Here is a 22,710-nt window from a genome sequence, read left to right as displayed (position 1 = left end):
GACAATACTGACCTTGAATGGCCAATAGTCTGACTCGGTATATGGAAGCATTATGTGTGTTTGTGTTTTTAGAATTGCACTGTAAGTTCCTTTAACCTCTTGGTGTTAAAATCCAGTGTGATGCAGTGGTTAGAGTGCCAGTCTAGGATCTGGGAGGTCTTGGTTCAAAATTCTTAGTCTACTGGGAAGTTCCCTGGGTCATATCTGATGTGTAGTTATCTCTCAGCTGAACTGCCTCACACGGTTGTACAGATTAAAGAGAGGGTATCCATGCATGCCACCCTGAGCTACTTGGAGAAAGTGTGCAATCAATATATCTCTCCTTATATATAAAAGAGTTTTTGTGTGAGACGTTCCACATGCCTCCCCAGCCTTTGGGGCCCTGGCCTGTCATTCAGAAGGGGGGCCAATCCCCTGGCCACATTGCCTCCCTTCGTCACCTCAGTCCCGCCCGCAAACCTACCGGGCAGCCTCTCGCCCTCAGTCTGCAGGGAGCCACTGGGTTGGATGGACGCTTCGACGGCTGTACACGTCTGAGCCCCGTGCCAATCCTGCCACCCTCTCACCATTCATTGTTGGGCGACACAACTCTACTTGCCTGATTGCCCTGCCACCGGTGGAGGCAGCCCGCGGGATGATGCCACCTGGCCGGACACGGAGGCAGTGGCGGCCATTTCTGTCACCCCTCCACCCTGGAGTCTGCAGCGGGGGGAGGAGATGGGGACCGGAGGCCAATCCTCCTGGTGCCATGCCCATTGTCGCCGCCCAAAGCCCACTTCACCTCGCCGCCCGCCCTGCGGCCACACGGGACCTGGTGCCCCACTCGCCCGCAGAGCGCTTGATGTGGCCACGACGCTGCTGCCACCTGCCCGCCCGGCCACGGAGACAGTGCCGACCCATCCCAGCACCCCTCAAGCCTGCGGTCTTGCCAGCGGGTGATGGCACCGCGCCAGCCCTCATTCCCCTTGCAGATGATGTGTGGACCAACCCCCACATCGGGCGTAGGGTCCTCACGCCGCGGCCACTCCTCCTGCTGTACTGGCCCCCCCAGCCCAGGACCAATGTGCGTCACCAGCCTGCAACCTGGCCGCCGCCGCCATGCTGCCAGGGTGGCCTGCAGTGGCGCCAGCCCGGAGGCTGATGCCCACGCCCACACCGGGACACTGTCGCAGCCTGTGCTGCCTCCACGGGGTCCTGCCGGTGCGGCCAGGCCAGGGCCGCATGGAGCTCTGACGTCCTTCTAGCACTCATTGTCTTGGTCCTACAACGGGCCTTGCTCCTAGTCTCCCTTATATATAAAAGCTGAATGGTGGTGGCACTTCTCTAGAACATTCCACATGCCCCAGAATTGGTTGGCGCCCTGATGTGTCACTCAGAATCTGTCCCTATCCACTAGCTGCATTGCTTGAGTCTCGCCTCCAATATTCTAAACAGTATGCTGTTCCTCTCCCCCCCATAGCCAGTCAGAACACAGAGGTTATTTGCATATGCAGCGTCATTGGCCTTTGCCTCGGAACACAGAGGTCGTTTGCATATGTGACTTGATTGGCTTTTGCCTCTAACATTCTAAACAGTTTGCTGTTCTGAGGTAAAATGTGTCCAATCTCCAGGTGAGGGCTGGAGATCACTCAGAATTACAACTGCTTTCCAGATGGCAGAGATCAGTTCCCCTGGAGAAAATGGTGGACTCTGTATCCTTATATGCTGCTGAGGTGGCCCCCGTATGACAGCCAATGTGACGTAGCAGTCAGGGTTTCAGAGCACGGGAGAGGCTGCAGGTGTGTGTGGGGTGGAAAGCTGAAGAGTGAAGGGGAAATAAAGGTAGGTTGATGATTGGCTGGGAAGGAGTTAGGGTTGCCAACTCCGGGTGGGAAATTCCTGGATATGTGAGGGATGGAGCCTGGAAAGGGTGAGGTTTCAGGAGGTGTGGGACCTCAGACAGGTACAAATCCATAGACTCCACCTTCCAAACCAACCATTCCCTTCTGGGGAACCATTGTTGCCAATCTCCAGGTGAGGGCTGGAGATCACTCAAAATTACAACTGTTCTTTAGGTAGCAGAGATCATCTCCTCTGGAGAAAATGGTGGACTCAGTCTCATTATACCCTACTGGGGTCACCACAGCAAATTGACACTGAGTGTCCAAGGCCGGGGCACCCGCCGAGAGCCTCTTTCTAGAGGCCGTTGTATTTATTTCCACAACAGGCCTTTTTCCTAGTATATATATATTACTGTTTTTGCAGATTCTAGGTTTGAAATGCTTGTATGGCATATCCAGTGTTCTGCACATATGCAGAGAGTGGTGGTGGTGGGAAGTGCCGTTAGGTTGCAGCTAGTTAATGGTGACCCCATTGGGTTTTGAAGGCAGCAGACTTCAGACGTGCTTTGCCGTTGCCTGCTTCTGCATTGTGACCCTGGACTTCCTTGGTGGTCTCCCATCCAAGTACTAAGCAGGGCCAACCCTACTTAGTTTCAGTGATCCGATGAGATCGGGCTGGCTTAGACCATGCAGATCAGGGCATGCACAGAGGAGCCAGACAGTATTCACCCTTTGCAGAGAAGAACTGGGATGTGGGGTGGGAGTTGAGGAGGTGGGGAATTAATTCCATTTCTAGTATGAACTACCTTTTTTCATTCTCGAACTGGAATTAATTTCCCTTCTTCCCAAATGCACCACAGAAGGCCTGTGAAGCAAATTTGCTGCAAGCATTTAGATGCAAGATAATGCCCTTTTCATTCATTCAGGCTTTCCTAAATGGAAAAGTTGAAATTGACTGCTTTTTGGCCTTCTGCTTTCTCCCCCTTTTTAGCTGGCATATTATTTTAAATGTTTGTGTGTTGCCTTGGGTGTTTTTGGGGGGGAATGAAAAAAGTATACAGTATAAATAAATAGGAGTTCGTGTGGGTGGGGGAAGCTCAGTGTTTCTTTGGCACTGGTTCCTTATGTATCCGCCCGCCCCGCCCCCTCGCCAGAACCGTTTCTTCCTATAAGTGGGACTTCATCTTGTCCTGACTTTCTAGCAAAACACTTTCCAGTTCTGGCTGGGTGGTATATCTAAGTGACTCTTGATCAAGGGAAGGCCCATGCCAAACTGGATGGAAAATGGGCAGCCCTTTCTGCACTTCCTGGCTGTCACTCAAAGGACTGCTGTTTTAGCATACGGTGGCAAGAGCTGTGTTGTGACGGTTAGGTCCGTGTGGCTTCCTTGTCTTCATGAGATGAGAAATTCCCCACCCCCCTCCACTCCTGCTTTTCCAGCATGGCCTGCAGCCAGCCAAACATTTGACAGGTGAGCAGTCCCAAGGCACAAGCTCAAGATTAAATTTCCTTTTTGGCCCCAGCCAGGCAATTCCATTTCAGCTATCTAGCCAATGAAACAGACATGTTTTTGGAGCTGGTGTGTTCATGTGTGATTGGCAGCAATTCATCAAGTCCTTCAGATAGAGCTCTTTGTGTATATGGTAGCGGTAGTCTTCCCATTTGCCCGGGCCCAGTGCGGAATTCCCTGCTCCCAGCTCCAGTCTCTCATCCTTGAGAAATTGAAAATGGTCTTACCATAGAGATTCCTAGAATGTCACCTGGAAGTGACATCACATCCTCCCCAAATGCCACCCTTCTCAGGCACTGCCCCCTAAATCTCCTGGTACTTGCTGAGGCAGTGTTGGAAACTCTAGGTGTTGGCAGTGGGATTAATGGCCTGATCCCATTAGAACTTGGGAATTGCCTTGCTGGATCAGACAAAGGGTTTATCCAGTCTGTTACTCTTAGGGTGACCAGACCTGGTCTGGCCACTGGTGGGAGATGGGGGGCAGGAACTTACAGGAGGGGCATGATCGTCATCCCCGATGCAATGATGCTGCTTCTGGTATGATCCAGAAGTGGCATCATCATGCCAGGGGAAGCAGTTCTGTAGCACTCATCCAAAAACTCTATGGAAACCATAGAACTCTGGGCTAGTGCTAGAACATCATTCCCTGAACAATGACATCACTTCCAGTTCACACTGGAATTGGTGTGACTGTGTCAGGGACAATGATTGTGCGCCCCCCCCCCTTTGCCAGCCAGTTTCCTTCTGCTGCCCGGTTGAGCAGTGGTGGGCAGCAGAGGCAGGAGGCGGGAGATCTCCTACCATAAGTGGGAACCTGATAAGCCTAATCATTCTGTCCCCAGCAGGGCCTCTGGGAAAATGATGCTTATCCTCCCAACATCTAGCATCCAGGGATATACCATGCTGACTTGTTTTGAGATAAAAGGAAGAGGATAGAAAAAATATGGATGGGGGTTTTGTTATAGACTTACAATTTAGGCACATTCCCTTATATTTAACAGTTTTAGAGGATTGGAGAATTGGTTGTTTGAGTGCTCATGGCCTTTCCTTGAATCCCCTGTCTATGGGAACAGCCTTTCAGGGTGCATTTCAGCTGCAGAGGGAGAGGGAAGGCAAGAAGGATGCACTCCACAAGTGGAAACCCTTCCATTGGTAGAAATGATCCAATGACTCAATGCCCTGACACTTTTCTCGAGCAAGCTTTGGAGACTGCTGCACAAAACGTTTTAGTTGTTCTTTATCCTGAAGTCGTTTTAAGCCATTCCTCATCTAATTAGCCTTATCTGTGGACCCAGAAATATTATAGGGAAAAGTGGCACCCTTATTACCGCTAGGCCTGGGAAAATGAGGCTGGTTTGGCTCTCTTCCCAGACCCCAGGCCCATATTCCCAGCGTAATATTTCCTGATAGGCCCCCACTGGAGCCATTAAGCATCCAGAACAGCTGAATGTATTCATTGTATGGTTGCGCGAGCCAATTCAGGCTGCAGCTTTAATAACAGGAATATTATTTCTTATCGGCAAAATCTCTTGGAAGGCGAAGCCAAGGAGGCAAATTGGCTTTCGGGTGTGGGTTGACCTTGCAGGTGTCAAATGAAGCCCTACAAGTGTTCACAAGGCTGATGGGGGCGAGCTTCAAAAGTTTTGAGTGGGGGCATTTCCCTCAGACCTTCTGGGCACACCCCATTGAAAGGAACACATTTGTGCCCCCCCCCCCATTAACCACATCACAAGCCTGTTGATTGTCACCATTCCAGAGCGGAGGCACAGCTGTATTCTAACCCTGTAGCTGCTACTGATTTGTAGAACTGTGCTGTGCTTTATTCTTAAAACCTTCTTTTCTTAAGCCTCCCCCCTCAAACAGAATATTACTAACTGAGTTACTAATGACTCAACGTTGATTTAATACCAACAACATAGCAGGTGTTGCTCAGAACACAAAAGTAGTCTGCTCCCTGCAGTGGTGTCCCCAGGGCGGCCATAAGGACACCATCACATCTAGTCTAGTCCACAGTCCAAGCATATTACTGTGCCATCTGGATGGGAGGATGTGCATTTTTGAAAGTTCTCTCCCCCCCCCTTTCCCGGCATCATTTTTGATCTGTCAGCCCTTCACGGCTGCCATCTTCCACACTGTGCCACTGAGGGGCTTTCTGGGGGCTAGCTGGGTTACCTTGGGTCAGTCACAGTTCTCTCAGCCCCCCAAAATAAACCTAGCTAGCCACAAAAGAGCTAGAGTTTCAGACTGCCAGACAAACCTCAGATCTCCTGGGTATACTACACCCACCGCCATACAATAATTATTATTTATTTAATTAATTATTGTTGTTGCAGAGTGGCAAATCCTTGCTGTGTGGGAGCAGCCTTTATTAATCTGCCTCTATTAATCCACCGGAGGCAGGGATGGGGAGAGTTCAGAGGCTGCAGCGGGGAGGCAAGAAGTGAGGGAAGAGAGGTGGGATTCCTTGTCTTCCTGTTTCCATGTTCTACACTTCACCGCTCTTCATTTTGGATGCCACTTTGAAAAAAATCCAGAGAGAGTCCAAGCAGCTGTCTATACTACCTAGAGCAAACCCTTCAAACATCTGCTCTGTTGCTACTGATGTTGCTTGCATCCTCTTCTTTCCCACACACAGCAGGCGCAAGATGCTCCAGTTTGACTTGTGACATATACCTGTTGCTTTCCTCCCCAATTGGTCCTATTTCTATGACACTGAGAGAGCTGAAGTTCCACTGAATACCTCCTACATGCCTTCCTCCTCCTGGCCTCTTGTGTGAATGCCCTGGTGCATGTTGGTATAACGCATCTCTTAAAAAAATTATTATAAGGGATACAGGAAAAAAGAAGGAATGGGGAAAACAGATAGGAAAATATAATTACCAAAAACCCTAGTGTAAGGGCAATTTTACGGAAATTAAAGACCCTCCTTTTACAACATTTATAAGTATATGTAACAGAGTATATGATACAATAGCTTAACAAAAGCTTAACAAGATATATATGGTGTAATGGCATAAGAATATAGCTTAAAATATATATGACCTATTCTAACACAGCTTAGAGGATCTAGAGTTTATAAGCATACTGTAACTTAAGCTGATGTAAGAGTATAGTGTCCATTCTGTTAGTAATTTTCCGTTCTGTTCTTATTTCTGTTTATTTCGTTTCTTTGTAGTATCTTTTCTTGAAATAAAAAACATCTGTTTAATAAAAAATATAGATGACCTATTAACTTAAAAAAATCTATATAATGACCAACTCATTCTACCAATTTCTCATGCTATATTTTGATTTCTTTCTTATCTTATCAATCTTATCTGTTATATAGTATAACATAGATAACTTCACAGAAATTTTTATAAGATTTCACACAACAGTTTGTTATAATAAACAACACGTACTACTCTTTTCATTCCATATTAAAACTGTCTTATAGTATTATCGTTTACTATTAAACCATTCAGGTATACAGTTATAAGGCATCTTCACAGGCTCATCTGCCTGTGAGTGAGAGGAGGAGAAGAAGGAGTGAATGGGCATATGCTGAATAAATTTACAGAAGAAAAAAGAGTAGATTCCCTCCACTGAAGTTAGCAGTCCACTGAACACAGCTCAAAGCAAACCCCTCTACTAAAACAAGCACAGCAGATTTGGAAATGGTGACTTTTATCCTGTCATTCTGTAGAGCTAAGTGCGAAGTCTTCCTCCAGCACGAGGAGCCTACTTGCAACAGAAGTGGCCCTTCCTGTTGGAGTAAGTTTACTTGGATCAAAGGAAGACTTCAAACTCAATGAAACAGAATGGGGGGGGGCCGTCAAGTCGCAGCTGACTTATGGTCAGGGCTTCCAAGGTAAGAGAGGTTCAGAGGCGGTTTGCCATCACCTGCCTCTACATAGTGCCCCTGGTATTCCTTGGTGGTCTCCCATCCAAATACTAACCACAGCTGACCCTGCTTAGCAACCGAGATCTGACATGAGCTGGCTAGCCTGGGCTATCCAGGTCACAAGCTGTTATTTTCCCATCCAGGCGGCAAGGCAGAATGAAGATTTATGTAAAGCTGTGTAATTAAATCTCAAGGAAGTAGGATGGACATTATTTTAATCTGTTTGGCAAAAATCTTATGTCTTCTTTTGCACCGAAGTGAACATGATATGTCAATGCACAGGAAATATCCACAAAAGTAAAACAACTGTTTTCCCCTGCCTCTGTCCATTACTGAGAGCTACTGTGTAATGGACATATCTATACTTCAGTCTCTGTCTGGTTTAGCAGTAAATCCTTCGCCATAGAAAACCTCTGAAAAGTGCAGTTCTGGGAGTGGATCAGAGAACCCTCAGTAACCTCTCTAAAGTATGGTTCTTTGGGGGAAGCTATGTCACGCATAATGTTTGGTTGAGCCCTTAGGCTGTAGGATGGTTTCCAACTTTGCTCATTGGAGCGGGAGGATACAGGCACAAGCCACCCCACTGCAAAGCCTCTGGTTTTATTAGGAAAAGGAGGTCTTTGGTATCCCCGTAGTCCAGGTCATTTAGAGCTTTTCACATAAGATCCAGTGCCTTGAATGGTAAGTTTTAGCTTCCCTGGCTCAGACGTGAAGCTCACTGATTACTTTGGGGGAAATCATTATCAGTTTAAGTCCTCTTCCTAGAGAATAGGAATATTAGTGAATTAGCTCACATCCTGTGAGCATCAATTAGATGATTACTGTAAAGGGTTTTGCACAGTTAGCAATGATTAAAAACAGTAATCACTTTCAAAGCCTTATCCCTGCAAATATTTGCTGGCGTGCCCTGAGGATGTTAGAAAGGAGCGTATTCTGTCTGTTCCCAGTCTAATCTCTCTTCAGGGAAGGGGGTGGGGGGGGATAAAACTTTCTGGAAATGAAAGAGCCCTCCAGCCTGTTGACCCCCTCTGCCAACACAAACAGAGACGAACAACGCGGAGAGGCCAAGATAAATTTGAGTCATAATTGGGGGGGGGGGGGATCCAGCCTCATGTTCAAGAAAGCATTTCCCAGGCTCAAGAATGAGATGCTGGACAGACCGAGAGGGCCTGGGAGGGAAGGTTTTCATATCCAAGAAGTTCATGCCCAATTCCAAAACAATCCATTGGACGTTCTTCATTTCTTCTAGATTTGCATATTTATTTACAGGTGAACAAATTTAGCATAATACTACTTCGTGGATAAGGGTGTTGAGAATTGCAGTCTTAATGATGCCCACCCATTAAAGTCTGGGTTATACACACCGGCTGCTGGAAGATGCTCAGGCTCAGCCATTGGTGAACCACACCAGGAAGAGCTGGGGACTGACCACTGAGGACATAGCGGCACATGCCCTCTTCCTTGGTCTGAGAGATCGAATTGGGATGCAGCAGGCAAAGTGCCCTATGAGGTTTGCAGGGCCCAGTCCATTAGGTGTTGAGCCCTGAAACATGCTGGGAATTAAATACGGAGCCGATGCAAACACAGGATTCCTGGTTCAGTGTCAGCCCCCCAGCAGCCTCACTCAGATTATCCTCCTCCTCCTCCTCCTCCTCCTCCTCTGTACTTGCACAGTCAAGGAGACTTGGTCCTCTTTATCACATGATGGCTTTAAATAGCCCCAGTGTAGGGATGCCCCCCTCCGATGACAGCACGGCACTTGGAGAATGAATAATCATCAATACCCCATTTTTAGCCTACTCATGCTATAACAGCAAGACATGTGATTAGTTTTACTATGCTGTTTAGGTGAGGGTCTCAGTGGAACGAGGGGAGGCACAGATGAATCTTTGTCTGGCTGACTGCATTGCCTCTGGTTCAATGCCCACCAAGGCATCTCAGCAGCGCTAAAAGGGCAGGTCCATTACAGTGGTCTAGCCTCAAGGCTAGAACCAGTGTGGGGTAGAGGTTAAAATGTCAGGCTAGGATCTGGGAGACTCAGGTTTGAATCCCCACTCTGCCACGGAAGCTTGCTAGGTGACCATGGGCCAGCCGCTCCCTCTCAGCCTAATCTCCCGGTTTCTCACAGGGTTGCTATGAGAATAAAAATGGAGGAGGAGAAAATTATGTTGTGAGCTGCTTGGGGTCCCCATAGGGTAGGATATGTGGAAATAAAACAAAGCAAGGAGGTTCGATGGCATCAGAAAGTCCTGCGTGAAGAAGCCCTGCGGAGGTGTCCTTTTTAGAGAGCCTCCAAATTCCTGGATGGTGGGCCTTCCTCCCTTTTGTGTGATGACAGGCCTTCTTTATTCCCCTTCTGACTGAAGCCTCTTTTTGCTGGGAGTGGCCTATAGAAGACAGGCATTTCAACGCACATCTGACCACGAGGGGAGCAGTGCTTCTTCTGCATGCATCTGCGGGAAGATCTCCCAGAGAGTCCCCAGACCTGAGCTGTTTCCCATCCCACTAAACTGTTCAGACAAGCTGCTGTAGGATCAAAAGGCTGCCATGCAGGAGGCTGGAGAAGGGAGCAGGAGATGACTGGGGAGGGGGAGAAGCCTAACAAGATGCAAATGGGGAGGGGTGCAGTACAAGGCCAGCGCAAGCATGCTGGGTTTGTGGCCAGCAGGAAACAGAAGCCAGGAATCTGGGCTGGGGGCAGAGGGGGAGTGTTTCAGGTGGGAGGAGGGAAAGAAAGAGTCCCGCAGTTGAGCATTAAATATCTCAAGGATTTGTTAAGATCTCAGCAAAGGTTGAGATGCAAAGGGTTGCGTTCTAGAGTCAAACCCACAGAGCTGACATTCAGATTCATAGAGACAGTGCAATGTAGTAGAATCATAGAGTTGGAAGGGAACTCCAGGGTCATCTAGTCCAACCCCCTGCACAATGCAGGAAACTCACAAATACCACCACCCCATACCCTCACTGACCCCTGTTCCATGCCCAGAAGATGACACACACAAAAAACCCCTCCAGGATCCCTGGCCAAACTGGCCTGAAGAAAAATTGCTCCCTGACCCCAAAGTGGTGATCAACATTTCCCTGGGCATGTAAGAAAGGGCCACAAGAATTAAGCACTGAGGCAACCCTTCCTGCCCTCCTTCTCATGATCTGCCCAAGTTCACAGAACCAGCATTGATGAAAGATGGCCATCTAGCCCCTGTTTGAAAACCTCCAAAGAAGGGACCCCAACGCCTCCTGAGGAAGTCTGTTCCACTGAGGAACAGCTCTGTCAGGAAGTTCTTCCTAATGTTTAGCCAACAATTCTTCTGATTTGATTTCAACCCATCTGGGGCAGTAAGTGTTGAACTCATTTGTTATGAGGGCCAGATCTGACATAAATGAGACCTTGTTGGGCCGGGCCATGTGTGTCATAAAATGTAATGCCAGGTAATGGCGATATAAACTTATAAAGGACACAGACAATTAAAGATTTTTTAAAACTTTAAATAACACATTTCCAGTGAGTTCGACACACCTGAGATTATTGTAGAAGGATGGTGGAGACCCTGCTTCAAATCACTTTTCAGCCATGATGATGACGAGATGACTTTGGGCCAGCTGCTCTCTCCTAACCTATCTCTCGTGACTGTTATGAGGACAAAATGGTGGAGGGCAGAACTATATATGCTGCCCTGGAGGTAATGTGGGATATTAATGAACAGGTAGACCTTAACTGAAACAGCAGGGGCAGCATTCACATAAGCACAGGCGAGCAGAGCTAGGGCTGATTCACACATGCCAAAACACTGCTCTTAAATGAAGCAGTGTTCATTAAGGGTGATTTCCCACAAGCGCTGCTCCGCGCTCACTCCTCCCTTTTGCCCCGATGGTACGTGTCAATTTCACACAAACTGCTGCGCGGCAGCATTTTGCCCTGCAGCTTCGCACAATTTTCCCCGCGTCTACTCAATCCTCAAAAAACAGGCTTGAGTAGACGCGGGGGAAATCGCGTAAAGCTGCGGGGCAAAATGCGGCCGCGCAGCATCTTGTGTGAAATTGACACGTACCATCGGAGCAAAGAGAAGAGTGAGCGTGGAGCAGCGCTTGTGGGAAATCACCCTGAGTGTGGTGGACTGGTGTGTGTGTGAATCAGCCCTCACACTGTTCACTTTTTCAGATTATCAGTTGAGCATGCAAACGGCCTCGCAGGATGAAAAGTCCTGCATTTGAGAGATTGCAGGATAATAGGGAACATCACTTGATTTCACACACATGCAAGCCATAATTTGAGTCTGCAGCCTGCAACTGGTGATCATTAGAGCCCATTCGCACTTCTGTTGCTATATGTAAGGTGCCGGATGTACTTTTATCGTAATTCAGTCATGTCCACTATGGAACTACTACTTCATATTGCTGTCTAATGTTTGGTTAATATTTGGAAATATGCACATTTTCTGAATAATGCCAAAGAGTTATTGTGTATGATTTAAATTATGTCTTCTAAAAAAATCTTTGCCTTTCGTTCCCACTGGACATGTTCCAGTTAAATTTTGAACAATGTTTCAAAAACATCTGACTTTGATTGGCAAAGGAAAACATTAGCCAAATGAATTTCCAAAGTGTGCTGAATCGTAACTGATCATTCTGAGGCTAACCAACTTCTTCTAATTCTGGGACCGGAGGAAGGATGTTTCTGAAATACTTCTCTTCCGAATTTTTCGGAGTTCTGAATTTTATGGTCTTTACCAAAGGGAAACTGATGCATTAGGTATCCTCCATTTGTATCTGAATTCTCTAACAGTACTGTGTCTACCTCAGCAGTTTGCTAGAGCTTTTGATTCCTTCAGTTCATTTTTGCTGCACCTCCCGACCCCCACTACTGATGCACTGATTTTGACACTGCAAAAAAAAAAAAAAAGGAAAAAGATGATTGCATCAAGATTCTTTCTGTGGAGTATTTTACAGATATGTGTTCCTAAAGCTCTGCACAACATCTGGATGCAATCTTTTTTTTTTTTTTTGCAGTATTTTATCAATGTACATGTGTGGGTCAGCATTGTAGAGTGTGAGGAAAGATGCAAATGGGAACTGAAAACTGTAACAAGATCTGTGTGCTCTAACTCTGGGAATAACATTGGAATTTGTCTAGTTAAAATAGAATTCAGAAACTAGCCCTGACCTGGATAGCCCAGGCAAGCCCAATCTTATCGGATCTCAGAAGCTAAGCAGGGCTGACCCAGGCAAGTATTTGGATGGGAGACCTCTGGGGAATACCAGGGCCAGGAGGCCAGAGACAGGCTATCGAGCCACTTCTCTGAAGATGGGAATTTTCACCAAAAGAAAGTATTATTTTCCTCTCCCGTCCTCTTAATCATATGAATAGCAGAGCAGCAACAATGGATATGAATTAGAAGGTTTTGGTACTTACCTTCAAAGCTCTAAACGGACTGGGACCATCGTATCTATGGGACCGCCTCTTCCTATATACCTCTCAAAGAGCATTGCGCTCGTCTGGTAATAGCTTACTGGTAATCCATGCCCCAAAAGCAGTCCGGTCGTCCTTGACCAGGACCAGGGCTTTTTTGGCTCTGGCCCCAACCTGGTGGAACTCTCTGGCTAATGAGACACTGGCCCTGCGGGACTTGATTCAGTTCCACAGGGCCTGTAAGACTGAGATGTTCCACCGGGCATATGGTTGAGGACAGTAATGGTTAGAGAGTTCAGCTGGCCTCCCTCTTCCCACCCCTTCCCCCCTTTTGCCCACCTGTGACATTAGGGTTGCCAGCCTCCAGGCGGGGCCTGGGGATCTCCCGCTTTTACAGCTGATCCCCAGCTGACAGAGATCAGCACCCCTGGAGAAAATGGCTGCTTTGAAGGGTGGACTCTATGGCACTGGACCATGCTGAGGCCCCCTCCCCAAACCCTGCCCACTCCTGACTCCACCCCCAAAGTCTCCAGATATTTTCCAACCCAGACCTGGCAACCCTATCTGACATAATAGTTGACAGTTTGGGTTTTTAATTGTATTTTTGGATTTCAATACTGTAATACTGATTTTACTGTATATTTAATTATTGGAAGCCACCCTGAGCCCTACTTGATGGGGAAAGGAGCGGAATATAAATGGAATAAATAAAATAAATACAAAATAATAACTTGTTTGGATTTATTAACAAGGCTGCAATGAGGGCAGCCAAGAAGGAGATGGATATACGTGAGCCATGGGAGGGTCACACGTTCTCTAGTGCTGAATCATTTCAGTAGGTGTCATGGGAGAACTTCTAGTGGATCAGGTCCTTTGTCTGGGGATTTGCAATTTGGATTTTCTGCCCAAATGTAGTGGCCAGCCCTGTCTACCATTAGATGCCCAATTTTCCTGTGATTAAGTGGACTCAAGCAAATGCAAACAAGCATATGAGACAGAGACAGAGCAATAATAAAAAAAAGAATTGGCTTATATCAATTTGGCAGCAGTGAGCAGGAAATAGCTTGGGAAGTTAACAAACATGAGCCCTTCACTCCCTGGAGTGCTCTGGTTTCTGAGCCAAAAAATACCAGTGGATTATCTCATGTATGCATCAGTTTCATTTGTCCCATTCAGTCTATCACCATCTAATAGTGCCTTTCTGTTTTCAGGTGACCGAGGCCCAAAGGGAGAAAAAGGAGAGAAGGGAGAGAGAGGAGACAGAGGTACAGAAATAGGTAAAACAGAAATCTTATATTATTCTTAGTTGGGACACTTAAATTGTTCTCTGTTTAGGATTGCATTTTTTTTTTGCCAGGGTTAGCTACAGTGTCTTTAACCATTGCATGATACACAGGTACAAAGGTGAGGCTTTCCCAAGCAGTGTGCCTCCACACAAGGCAAAGCTAGGCCTATTGCACTTATGTATGTTATCAATTATTTAAAAAAAAAATTATACTCCACAACTCTCATCCAATGGATTCCAGGTGGATTTCAGCAGAAAATAGCAATGCAGACCATTTCATAATTTGATAGAAACAGCATTAAAAGTTATTAAAGTAACCCCAAGCCAGATTAGCAATAAAGCTAGCAATAAAAGCAAAACTGCAATAAAAGCAGCATAAAGCTACACACAGTTATATCAGCCAGTCCAACAGGCAAGAAGCGAAGGAACAATGATCAAACTCAACTTGAAGCTGTGTAAAAAGAAAGGCATCCAAATCTGGACAGGATCAGTTTAACACGAACTGTTGTGGGGAGGAAGTTCCATGATTGGGGTACCACCACTGAAATAGTTCTGTCCCAAGTGTCCACCTTCTTCTGTGTAGCAGTCATATAAACATATGAAGCTGCCTTACATCAAGTCAGCCCATTGGCCCATCTGGTTTAGCTGTCTCCTCTGACTAGCTGCAACTCCCATGGCAGAGAAAGATCCTTTCTAGCACCTGCAACCTGAATACTTTTAATTAAGTGTGTGGAGAAATGAGAGAGATTAGAGGCTACGAACCCCGCATGTTCATTCCAAATTTTTCTGTTAGTACGACAGAAAACAGGACAGCGATTAATTGCTCTCAGGTCTTGGTTATGCAAATTCTTTTAGTCAGTAGAGAACAATCAAAGGGCCATCTCATACCGTGGTAGGAATGTGACACCTAGAAGGTAAGGTGACAGAAACTTGGGAACGCCAAATGTTAGATTGTAGATTGTACCTGTTTCTGGGAATGAATAAAGTGGAGTGCACAGTGAGAGGTAATAAATCCCCTAGACATGAGACTACATCTGGGGATAACTTGGAGGAAGGAGCTCTCATACCTGGACTCCATCTTCATGGCCACTAAAATACATCAGGAAGCCTGGACAAAGACTGAAAACACTAGATGACTGATAGAATGCTATAACTTTAAGAGTAAAGAGCCTACCCTAGAATAATAACAGTGAGGGTATGTCTAGACCAGCAACAGAGGAATATGTGTATGCACCTTTACTTTGTAGCTTTGATCAATCTGTTGCTGTGCAGAGTATTTTTGTGTACATTTTCTTATAAATACATTTCTTATTATTTTGAATGGTTGGACGTTCTCTATAACCACATTCAGCCCCACCTAAAAATGTTATTAAAATGACACTGGGGAAGGGAGGTGGTTGGTCAATAAATTGCTAAATCTCTGGGAATGCACAAGTGCAGTAAGCTGTCCCTGCAAAGGCTAGTTAGGGAGGAAACATGAGCACTAGGCAGTGCCTGTAAATGGCAATGTGGGTGGAACACTAAAAATGCTGGCACTCTTAGTGGAAAATCCTCTAACTGACCAACTGGTGGCAGTGTACATACCCAGAGAGAAGTAAAGAACTCCTTTGGAAGTTGGGAGGGCTTGGGAGAATGGTGTGATGTCAGGCAGAGAGCCGGGATGGAGCTCTTGGAGGACCCAAAGTGGGTCAGCGGGGCATTCTGCAGCACAGAGATATCAAAGACAGATTCTTTAGCTATTCTGGCCCCAGACAGTTTCAGTCTTCAAGAAACAATCATAGATATAGCTGTAGTCTGTTGCTGTTTAAAGGCTGTGGCATGTATCCCGTGAGATCCACTTGGGGAGCAGACTCCACAGAGTGGGCCTTTCCCACTTCTCCCTCCTGCTGCAGCCCACTGAGCCACCTGTAGTTTTGTTCTGGGGGGTGGGGGTGGGGTGTCTGTGGATCGTCAGGAGCTGCATACAAGGCGAAATGAGGGTCTGCAGCAATCTCCACCCCACCCCCCTTCCACCCCCCCCCCCCCCCCTTCCAATGTTGGAAATCCCCCCCCCCCATTTTCAGAAAAAAAAGAAATCAGATGAGGTAGATGAGGAGGTGGCAATCCTGTTTCTGGTATGCGGCATGGGTTATGCAGGGGTTGTTTGCTGTACAAACCAACCTGGAAGAGGAGAGCAACCTGTAGCATAGTTCATGTTATCAATATGGATCAGAGGGTCACTTAAAAAAATAGCAAGAGTTCATACATTTGGCATATGTCCTTACTACCTTGTCATTCAGTAGTGGAAACAGCTAGAGATGTAGGCACTACTGAACAATGATCATATACTGTTTTTCCCCCCCTTCATTTTATTTATATTCGACATTTCTCTCTAGTGGGGACATATGGTTTGAAACTTGGTGCTGAAGGCAGGCCTCCTTATACTCTCCGTAAACTGTGGCCCTGCATACACATACAGCATTGCCAGTTCAATGGTTTTACTTCTTAAATACTACAGAGCCTATGACACAGTGCAATCTCTGTCAAATGCTCCTGCGCTTGCTCCCAACATTTTGTCTCTGCAGCATGGGATTTGTAGTGTGCAACAGCCAGATACCAACACATTAAAATGGAGGTCTTGGAGGGCACAACACAGCACAATTCTAGCCATAGCCTACACTTTGTCCTTTCCCCTATATCTGTTGGTAAATGGGATCTATCTCATCTTCAGTGGCAGCTGATTACACTTACTGGGCTGTTGAGATAGCCCACCCTCTGGTTTTGACTGAATGGGGCTTCTATCAGCTGTGGGGTTCACTGTGAAAGAGGAGGCTGCCTCCGTGACAGTACATGCCACAGTCGGGATTACTGTGACTGTTTTGGAGCCTGCTGCTGGTGGAATCATTGCAGAATGAAAGGAACATTTGGAGGCCATTCTAGGGTTAGCGACTGTGGCTATCAAGGTATGGACTGCATTGCCCACACACAGCAACCCCCTGTCCTTTCTCAGTGAGGTCCTTTTGAATCCCATCAACACACAGTGAGAAGCCAGAGCATGATTAGGGTGTGCTGGGGTGCCCAGCAGAGCTGCACATCACTTCTCTTCTGGCTTTTATTTACTTCCTGCTGGCCCACTGAGCCACAGAGCCATTAGCACCACAGCAATGAAATATCCACGTGCCGTAATGTATCTGACACATTCCAACCTCCCACATTCTGGAGTATATCCATTCCCTGGTTCTAGATGAACAGAACAAGAAAAGCATTTCTTCTGGGGGTTTCAGAGCAGCAGTTCTTTCGTTCTAGGCCATAAATCTCCTGTTTCCCTAACAGACACATGGTACCAATTATCTGAGTCGATGATATCTTTGTGCAGCTGCAGAGACTTAAGGGCTTGTTTTCCTAAGCAATCATGTTTATTTCTTTTCCTTATATTTTTCCCTCTTGGTAAAGGATCGGAGGGGGTAACAGGCTCAATGAAAACAAATATGGGAGAGGAACAAAGGCCGTGGGGAGCTGTGGGATCTCATGCAATGGGGGGGGGATGTGCCCCCCCCCACCATACCCCACAGCCTTTTCAAGGGGACGATCAATGCAGGATGGCCAGGGCAGAGCACATTATTGCAAATCTCCAAGCATCAGGCAGGTTCTTGTTTGCATTCATGGAAGACTAAAAAGACCTGTGTGAGGTTAGGAGACTTCTTGCAGCTGTAGGGTTGCCAGCCTCCAGGTGGGCCCTGGGGATCTCCCGCTTTTACACCTGACCTCCAGTTGACAGAGATCAGCTCCCCTGGAGAAAATGGCTGCTTTGAAGGGTGGGCTCTATGGCATTGTACTATGCTGAGGCCTCTCCCCACCCCAAACCCCACCCTCTCCCGGCTCCACCCCCAAAGTCTCCAGGTATTTTCCAATCCAGACCTGGCAACCCTATGCAGCTGGCATGTTAAATATAAACGGCATTAGGCCTCAGTCCTAAACATGCTTCTCTGCAGCAGAGGAGTAAAGAAAAAGCATCCATTTGTGGGCAAGCTGTTCAGTTACATAGGCCAGCCCAGTCTCCTGTTTCCAACCATTCGATGTCCACGGTGCCTTCAGGAGGATGGAAGTTCACAAGAAGACTGAGTGTCTTAGGAGTTGGAATCTCAGACTAGGATGGGATTGCCAGACCCCCGGTCAGGGCGGGGTTTTCCCCGATTTTTGGAGTTTCAGTCTGCTGCCAGTCACCTGGCTGGTGGGGGAAGCCCGGCCGCCAAGTCCCACCACCTGCAGCCACACCTCTCCTTTCCTGAGAGATTTAAAGGGCCCTCCAGCTGATGAGATCGGGCTACCCTGGGCCATCCAGGTCAGGGTCAGTCCTCAGTATCTCTGCTTAAAAATCCTCATGTTGTAGTGCTAGGAAAAACTATTGACCCTGAGAACTACAAAATACAGGACTTGGTGGATAAATGGCTTGATTGGGATATATGGAACCTTGATTTCTTCTCTCTTTGCATTTGGATCTCGAAGATTGCTCAGGGATATTCCCAGTCAATTCACTGAATTTTCTGTTCTCTTTTTAAAAAGTAGTAGTAGTAGTAGTAGTAGTAGTAGTAGTAGTAGTAGTAGTAGAAGTCCTTTTACTTGCAAAGCTAGAAAACCTGCAGGGAATTCATACCTTCCAAAATTTCACAGATGAAAATAGGGCTTGTAACATTATGGTGCTGGAAAAGATTCTTGAGAGTCCCTTGGACTGCAAGGAGATCAAATCAGTCAATCCTAAAAGAAATCAACCCTGACTATTCCCTGGAAGGCCAGATACTGAAGCTGAAGCTCAAATACTTTGGCCACCAAATGAGAAGGGAGCACTCACTGGAGAAGACCCTGATGCTGGGAAAGACTGAAGGTCAAAGAAGACGGGGACGGCAAAGAATGAGATGGTTAGACAGGGTTATCAATGCAATGAACATGAAGTTGAGCAAACTCCGGAGGACGACGGAGGACAGGAGGGCCTGGCGTGATCTGGTCCATGCGGTCGCAAAGAGTTGGACTCAACTGTGCAACTGAACAACAAAAACACCCAAGTAGTCCTTACACAAGGTCCCCATCTCTGCCATTAGCCCTGATTTAAATGTGATGCTGGCAAGGTAACAGAGTTTCCCCTTGTGACGTTCTATAGGCTCCTAATTTAAACTGTGTAAAGCAGCAGCACACATTCAATTTGTCTGCCTGAGCCCTTGCAGATATTGAACTGGCGTGCTCTAAGCAGGTGTAGCTACATAGCTACAGGTTGCACCACAGTTTAAATCGGAGGCTGAGCTTGTGCCAGATCACATGGGGAAGCTATTGTGGTGCGTTTAAATGACACACATTGCCAAGAGCCAGCTTGCATTCATCTCCTTTGCAATAGCCTGTTATCCATCAGTTTAAAAGCTGGGACAGTGCATGTTCCTTTGGTTAAACGCATTTTTGAAAGACACAGCTGCTCTTCAGTCTGTTATTAATAGTTCAAAATATACCTGAACAAGATGTGAAATGTATTCTCCATCAGCTTGGGTATAAACTGGAGACACATCTATACTTCATGCAGAGATTTAGAGGTTCTGGGGAAAGAAGAGAGAACATGTCTCAAACAACTCTTGAGGCCAAACTAGATGATACATCTGCCATGAGTCAGGTTGGGGCATCCTGCCCTGACTTACAGACAGACTTACCTTGGGGACCTAACATTCCTAAATGTGCCAGGGCCCAACTTGGCTTGGGAGCATGGCACGGGGTGTGTGTGCTGTTTTCAGGAGCCACAAGTGGAGCGCCACATGATTATGAGCCAGATTTGGACTGGGGTTGTACAGGGTGGTGAGGAGGGTTTTAACTTACCAATTCCGCCATGATTTTACTGATCATAACTGTCCCTCCTCTCTGCTGTTATTAGCACTCAAATAAAGAGCAGTCCTTGTAACAACTCAATTTTAAATACGCATAAAACGAGATTCTTTCTCCTGTGTGCCTGAATTTTGCAATGGAGGCTTCCTTCAGTCAGGGGTTCAGTCTCTAAGAACTTCTTCCCAGTTGGGTAGGGGAGAGGAAGGTGACTCAGAAATGTGTTTCCTATCAAAGCAAACGTTAAGGAGTATTGCACTGATGTCCTCATATGACTAGGTTTACTTCCAATATTCCAACAAGTTTTTAAAATGAGATACGACCCTGCTCTGAATCCAGTTTCTTTAAAAACATCCCTAATTAAGCACAGTTGGAAGGAACATATGGTAATATTCTACCTAATTGCTCCAGCAGAAGAAAACCAGTTCCCCCTTCTGGCCAATAAGTGCTGTGGCATTGGGTTGACTGACAGGTCTTTGGCACTCATTAACTTAATTTCCAATATCAGAAGTGCATCCCTCTTTTCCCTGCTCTGAAATGACTGCCAACAGTCCTTCCTCATGTCGCCGTAGGCCAGCTCCCACCTGCATTTTTGGATGCAGGCCTAACTTTAAGATGATTCTATTTGGTCTTGGGGCTGAGGGTTTATGGAGTAAAACTGGAGAATTTAGTATCTGTTGTATTTTAAAGCCCTTGAGCTGGAATTAAACTGCATTTTAATGGGATCGTTTATAGTTATCATCTGGCTCGATTGCAACCTGCCCTGGAAGAAGAGAGTGATGGGATATAAATCATAGAAATACAACCCCACAAAATCCAGACTTGAAGTGGGTAGCATATGGCTCCCAGTCGCATAAATCAGCTCATAAGATGAGGCGCATATGTGTGTCATGGCTTAGACACACGTGCTCTTGTCTATATGCGTTTGTATATGCGCGTGCACTCAATTCATTGACCATTCTAAAATTGGCAATCTGGTCCGCTTCTATTGTTCACTATTTTTTTAAAAAAGGTCATGGAACACCCAACATCCACACATGTTTTGCTTACATAACATGTCCATTCTTTATTTGGTACATGCTGAACGTTTTAAAGAAAAATCTCCACTGCTTTTGCAAAACAGCACATCTGCAGCCTGAAACGGGATATGTAGCAGCAGAACATTCTATATCTTCAGCCAAACTGAGCACGACATAATTGCAAGCACTCGTGGGACTTTGGTTTTATACTGCCCAAGCGTAACCATAGAGCATGTTGTACAATGTAGTGAGAGTTTATTATGTCCATGCACAAAGCACAAGGCGTCTGTTAGCAATTGCCACCCCATCCCGCCACTCCACTAGCCCCAGACCGGCCCTTCTAACAAAAGTGATTTTTTTTTTTTTAAAAGCCAGTGTACTGTCAGGTTGCTTGTTTAACTGAATAAAGCTTGGCTTTTTAAAGTTAAATCTTAGGGCTGCCAGCTCTGGGTTGGAAATTCCTGGAGATTTTTGGGATGGAGCCTGGGAAAGAACCTCAGCAGGGTATAATGCCATAGCATCCACCCTGTGAAGCTGCCATTTTCTCCAGGGGGACTGATCTCTGTAGCCTGGAGATTAGATGTAATTCCAGGAGATCTCCAGCCACTGCCTGGAGGTTGAATTCCAAAAACAACACCCGTGACAAAAAATAACGAAGAGTCAATAAAGATAAGTTGCAAAAACGTTTACTGTAGTAATTCTGTAGAAAATTTTCTATTATCGCTCACACGCTAACGAATACTGTGCAATGAAAACAATTTGTTTCACAATATCTGTTTTATCTGAACGTGTAGCAATCCCAATTCTTATCAATTACTACTTATCAGCTCTTGAAGGAAACATTCCATGTTCCAGCTAATACATTGTGAAGACCTTGGATTCTGTTATTAGAGAGTCAATTGGGATTGCTGCACGCTCAGATAAAGCAAATATTGTGAAATTAATCGTTTTCATTGTGCAGTATTCGTTAGCGTGTGAGCGATAATAGAATAAAATTTTCTACAGAATTACTACAGTAAACGTTTTTGCAACTTATCTTTATCGACTCTTCGTTATTTTTGTCACGGGTGTTGTTTTTGGAATTCCACTTCCTCCCGTGATCTCTCATTTTTGGCTTCTACTGCCTGGAGGTTGGCAAGCCTAATTGCCACACAGAAAGATACTTTCTCCCTTCCCTGAAGAGCACATCAGTATAATAAATGTACACAATTTTTAGCAGGGTTAAGTGTCGTGGCTTATTTCATGCATTCATTTCTTGGTTAATGTGTTTTACTGTACCTAATCATAAAGAGAATGGTCTGTACCAATGACACAAAAAACCAGTCCACACAGAGACAGCAAAACAGTGGTTTCTATGTGTTCGTAAATTGACCAAGAGAAGGGAAAAGGGGATCCTGATGAGGACCGAGCATGTTCCGAGAGGCATGGAATATTGGGAACAGGTGTAAATCAGTAACAGGAAAAATGGAGGCAGGTGTGCTATTGCCAGAACAACTCCATCTTAATTTCCTGAACTTGTAACAATAAAGTAGATGTAAAATGTAAATTTAATAATAGACTAAATTAGTTTCTATGGATTTATTGAGGCTGTAACTAAGTAGTTGTGCTTCACTGAATTTATGGCATAGTCATTACCGATATATTTTTAAGATTATGTATTACGATTTTTTTTTTATATATAAAGATTTTATTAGCTCCCCTAAAAAGGGGAGGTATTTCGCTTAAAAGAAAAAATGGGAAGGGTAGACAGCTGGAGAAAGAGAAAGCTGAGTGATATATAAACTGGTAAATTAAACTGTTAGTAATGTCCAATTAATCTTCTTGGGCTTCTTCTGTGTGTTGTCAAACTTCTTTTCTTAGTCCGGTCTCATGTGATTCTCTGTTAGTATATTAGTAATGTTCCCTTGAATTTCTGTTAATGTTCCCTTGAGTTCCCTTGAGTTTCTGTTAA

The 22,710-nt window shown here is 45.9% G+C and overlaps 1 protein-coding gene across 1 annotated transcript in view; it reads left to right on the top strand.

Moving 5' to 3' along the window:
* The window catches only part of SCARA5 (scavenger receptor class A member 5), a gene marked incomplete at its 5' end in the record, with an annotated part of 57,924 nt that overhangs the window by 16,175 nt on the left and 19,039 nt on the right, over positions 1-22,710 (top strand). Inside the window, one exon of the mRNA XM_015429813.1 lies at positions 13,832-13,897. Coding sequence (XP_015285299.1) covers positions 13,832-13,897 — 66 coding nt within the window. The remainder of the gene's footprint in view (positions 1-13,831; positions 13,898-22,710) is intronic.

The sequence above is a fragment of the Gekko japonicus genome, unplaced genomic scaffold (genome assembly GCF_001447785.1).
Source record: "Gekko japonicus isolate JY-2015 unplaced genomic scaffold, Gekko_japonicus_V1.1 scaffold977, whole genome shotgun sequence".
Taxonomy (NCBI): domain Eukaryota; kingdom Metazoa; phylum Chordata; class Lepidosauria; order Squamata; family Gekkonidae; genus Gekko; species Gekko japonicus.
The sequence above is the reverse complement of the archived record's forward strand: the minus strand, read 5'-3'. Positions and strand labels throughout refer to the sequence as shown.